Source organism: Lepidochelys kempii, chromosome 1, assembly GCF_965140285.1.
Source record: "Lepidochelys kempii isolate rLepKem1 chromosome 1, rLepKem1.hap1, whole genome shotgun sequence".
In the NCBI taxonomy this organism is placed as follows: Eukaryota; Metazoa; Chordata; order Testudines; family Cheloniidae; genus Lepidochelys; species Lepidochelys kempii.
The window spans coordinates 143759932-143764952 of record NC_136380.1 but is presented as its reverse complement, the minus strand read 5'-3'; the positions used below and the strand labels follow the sequence as shown (position 1 = coordinate 143764952).

Below are 5021 nucleotides of genomic sequence, written 5' to 3'. Positions count from 1 at the left end.
AAAACCCTTCTAATGTAGATTAAGGCTCCAGTAGTGAGGTTGATAGTTTTGTACTTCAGCCAGTCCAAGCACCATTCAGATATAAAGAAAACAAGTGGAAGTTACTTTAACTATAAGCCTGGCATATTGCTTTCATTATCACCCTCACTTCCTTCTGCTTGCCGTTCAGGTATAGAGTCCAGCTAGTTTTATGAAAATCACAAGTTCCCTCCCCCTTAAAATTGTTATACTATAGAACAGCTGCATAAGTAGGATAATGATCTTTGGGCATTTGTTGCCCTATGCACAGATAATTTTGTTTATGTTTTGGTATCTTTCGAACAACTTCTTTAAAAAGGACAGCAGTTAGTTACAAGTAACCCCACCACCTGTTCTTGTGTTTGAATTGGTTTTAATACGAATTTAGTTAAAGCTGGTACAAAATGCTCACAAATACTCTTCAGTCAATTTAAACATGATTTATTGACTTAAGTTGGAAGCGAATCCAAGTTAAAACAGTATAAACCAGATTTGAATTGATGTGTCCACAGAGAGGTTTTATACCATCCAACTAAATGAATTAAAAGCCAATTCTAGTTTAACAAATGCAATCTGTATTTTAGATAAGGCCTCTTTACCTACGGATATTAACAGTATTGCCTTTAATTACTTTAAATATAAGAGAGAAAGTTTCAGACCTACATATTAGCCCCCGCCCCCCCCTTTTTTGTTTTTTCATTTGGGGGAAAAATGGTTTTGAAAAATGCAGATCCTAAATTGGAAGGGTGGACAGACGTGTAGTTGCCAGTAGCTACATTAGTTGCCAGAAAAACTCTTTCAAGTCCTTGTGATGCTGATAGGCAGTGGTTACTTATTGCTGCAGGAAATAAAGTGACCAAATGAAGGCCACTTTACTTGTAAGAATTCAACCACACTACACTAATGCCATTAAAGTGAAAATACTATACTTTATTTTATAAGAGGAAATTAAAACAAAAACCCTGCCAGTGTGTACACTGTACACATTTGAATGACACTCACAACAATGAAGTTTTATTCAATATACATTGAAAGATCACTAGCCCACACTGGTGAAGGATGATGTTTACAAGCAAATAAATTGGACTTCACAGACGTCACTTCCTGTAAAATTGATGTTTCAAGTCCAGATGACAGCAACAATTATACTACAATAGCCCTGGTAATGGAGCTTTTGAATTTGTGTCCATGCTATTTATTCCACTACAAACTGTATAGAAAGCAAGGCAAGAGTTTATTCAGAGTATGATTCATAGATAAGATTTGTCATTTGCCGGAATAATTTCTCACTCTTCAGTTGCCATTTTCAACAGATGTTCTTTGTCAATTCTGAAGAGCCTCCATCCTTCCTCAGTGGACAGATCAGAAGCACCTCTTCTCTTGTAGAACCTGATTGAAGGTTCGTTCCATTCTGCGACTACAAAGTGCATGCTGCTACAGCGGCATTTGAGAGCAACCTATAAACATGTAACCAGTATATTGATTAGGTATATAGCAATCTTATTTGTTGTGTATCTATCCTTCCAATCACTATTGACAGGGAAGAGTCCTCAACAATATGATTTATTTTGAAGTGGACACCACTACTAAAATGTTTGCAGCTGTTTTAAATATAGCAGTTTCCTCCTTTGTCCCTCATCTCCATTGTGCCTATCACAATTCTGATTTTATGAAGAATCAGATACTAACTCACTAGAAGTTTACAAAATCTGATAAGCCTGCCCCATAAGTCCATTTATCCACTTTACTAGGGCAACTGAATCACTCACTTTCAAGTACTGTTAAAGGGTAATAATTCAGACAATTGACAAACACACTTGCTTCTCTGCTGTTGTCTCATGCTAAAAATCTAATGGAGAAAGGAAAAACTACTTACCTGACTCAGATTCTTCAGAATTTCTGAACCAATGCCAAGTCCTAAAAAGTCAAGAAAAGTTAGTTGTAATTTTTAAAACACATATACAATAAACAATACGTTTAAAAACTATTCCTTAGAACATACCTCTGAACTCTGGCATTACAAAGAAATCTTCAAGGTACAGCAGTTTTCCAATCCATGGATCATAAGTGAAGTAGTACATGGCAAAACCCACAATAAGATGTCCTGTAACAAAGGATTACATTACATCCGCAAAACAAACAAAACAAAACAAAACCCCTTATTTTTGAAAGGCAACAAGATTAGTACATTTCAACTTACATGCATATAACCTAAACACCTAGGTTTGCTTTCCTGTACATGCAACTATTAATTTATTAACTGTTAAAAGCCTGATTTAAGAATGGAAGTTTGCAATAAGCATATTGAGGTGTAGGTAAAATAGGAATTCTGATAGCTTGAGATCTGTGTTGTGGAATGAAGATTATCCTGGTTCCTTGAAGGCAGTGTTTACAGTTATAGTAAACAAACAACGAACAACTAAGGCTTTCTGCTACAAACACAGTATACATACCCTACTGATTTATCAGTATGTCCACTTTGGATTGTAAATTGGTTTACATTTTACACGGCAGTTCAGAATATGGTGGCAGTTAACTCAATTCTGCTTTCTTAAAAATCAGAACACAACACTAATAGTAGAATCTAAAAACACACACCTTTAAGTCTGTCTTCCAATTAATATTTCTCAAAAATTGCTCAGTGGGCAAACCAGGAGTGCTCACAGGCAGCCATTAGTTAACATAATGGCATCTCCAGCACTGCCTCAACTGTGTTCCCACTGATAAAGTGGTAGTCTGTCTCCTTTATCCTGGGCACCAGAAATAAATCTACTTTGGCCAACAGCTTTCCTTGTTTGCTTGAAAAAACTCTGTGGCTCACCCTGTAAGAGGAGCCAACTGGTCAGTGCAAAACTGGTACCCTCTTCCAACATCATCCCACTCAGTCCTAAAACTTGAGAATTCAAATCATGAATTCAAATTCAAAGCCATAATGCTTTGCACATACTCATACGAAGAGTGTGCATTCAGAATTTCTGATCTACCGTGTGTTTTGGGTAAATGCTTGGGAATAGTACTTGTCCCTGTTAGACCTTACCTCATGTATCATGATCATCTACTTTATTGTGTAACGGATCTTTTAGTTACCTCCCCGCCCATCCATGTACACGGAAGGGCCATGTACATGGCGAAGCTAGAGACTGTAACCTGAAGATTGGGGACAAATTAAAGAAAACATGTGATTCAACAGGATTACATTAAGGTAAATTAGGGTCAAACAAGAACAACCATTTAATGAAATGGAATTACAGTACCATATATATTATACCTGGTCTCCAGGATGGTTGATCACGTTAGAAAAACATAATGATTCTTCTATTTCAATAGTTGTATTTTAGTACTTTCTTCTTACCCAAGTTCACAGCTGCAGCTTTATGTATAATCAGTAGCTTTAAATAATGTGTTATGTACATCCTGTGCATTTCTGATTCTAAAAACGTAGCAGGAAATCTTACCTTCAGCTGTCCACTGTTCTTCGGGCACTTCTGCAACAAGACAGTGGTAGAAAGGATGGTCACCAAAGCCATCTTCAAGCAGATCTACAAGAGAACAATAAGCTGATATATATTATATATTAACTGTAGTAGGATTATCATCAAATCAAACGCACAGCAGCTAATTCGTTACCTTTTTCAGTTAGGACTACTTGATCCTCCATATCCTCATATTTAGCTAGTTCCTTTAAAAAAAAATAAACAGATAAAAAAAAGGAAGTATAGATACACAAATATACGTCCACGCGTGGAGGAGACATTTCCTACCCCAGTGCAGTTTACACAAAGCAGCGCGGAGAGGAAGCCACTTGCCCTGTGCAGAGGGTGAAGACCAAGCAGCCCGTTACAGGTGAACTGAACGCAAACAACTTGTTTTTGCCAAGTCGGCGGGGCAAAGGTGTCCTCCACGCTCCAGCTCTGAAGGGCTGGGCCGACAAAACCCGGCCGGGGCCGGGGCCGGGGCCGGCGCTGGGGCCGGGGCGGGGGGGACGTTTCTGTCCCCCGTGGCGCGACAAGGGCAAAGGTTCGGATCACAAGAATGACAAACTCTCCCGCCCCCCCCCAGCCCCCGCCTCCCGCTCCGCGCGCCGCCTCCCCCCCCCCCCCGCCTCCCGCTCCGCGCGCCACCTCCCCCTCCCCCCCGCCCAGTCAGCCTCCCCCCCCCCCGCGCGCAGCCGGTCACCTTGATGAGGCGCAGCAGGTCGGGGCAGTCCTCGGGCCGCGCGCTACGGATGCGGAACGGGGCCATTTTCGGCGGCGCTTCCCCCTGCGGCCCCCCCGGCTGGCGAGTACCCGGTACGTGAACAGGAGCAGCAGCAGCTTGTTCATTCGTGTCCCCGGCGCGGCGGCTCAGTCAGGCTCCGAGCATGGCGCGGTGGCGAGCCCAGACCAACTACGCAGTCCCGGCTCCGCGCTGTGTGGAAGGGGGGCCAGCCGGGCGGCCCTTATTTATCGGCAACAGGCCCCGCCTCCTCCGGCCCCTCCGCCAATGGCCCCACCCCCGCTCAGGCCCTCAGCCAATCACAGCGCTCCTGACCCAAGCATTACCTCACTCCTCCAGAAACTGGGGGCGCGGCGCGTGCGTCTTGCCAGCGTGAGGCCCGGAGCGCGCGGCCGGCAGCGCCCCCTGGCGGGCAGAGGCTGCTGTCTTGCTCCAGGAGGGGCGAGCTCTGCTCCAAGGACTGTGACTCCCTGACCCACAGAAACTTCAGCGCCGAGGTTGGGCCCTGTGGCCTTTGGTCTGCGAGCTCCTGGGGGCAGGGACTCTCCCCCTGGGGTGTCAGGGAAATGCCCGCAAGGCAAACAACAGGCACTGCCCCAGGGCATGGGGAGACTAACTGCTGCAAAGAGTCCTGTGGCACCTTATACACAAACAGACATATTGGAACATAAGCTTTTGTGGGTGAATACCCACTTTGTCGACTGCATGTAGTGGAAAATTTCAGATGCAGGTATAAATATGCAAGCAAGAATCAGGCTAGGGTTAAGGAGGTTAGTTCAATCAGGGAG

General features: G+C 43.8%; 1 protein-coding gene across 1 annotated transcript; it reads right to left on the bottom strand.

The window, feature by feature from the left end:
• Positions 1 to 927: 927 nt before the first annotated feature.
• SAT1 (spermidine/spermine N1-acetyltransferase 1) lies at positions 928 to 4453 on the bottom strand. The gene is made up of 6 exons (XM_073357435.1): positions 4195 to 4453; positions 3646 to 3697; positions 3474 to 3557; positions 2021 to 2122; positions 1895 to 1935; positions 928 to 1475 (listed from the first exon to the last, which is right to left on the bottom strand). The coding sequence occupies exons 1-6, from the start codon at positions 4258 to 4260 to the stop codon at positions 1305 to 1307; spliced, it is 516 nt and encodes a 171-aa protein (XP_073213536.1). The 5' UTR covers positions 4261 to 4453; the 3' UTR covers positions 928 to 1304.
• Between the last annotated feature and the right edge of the window lie 568 nt (positions 4454 to 5021).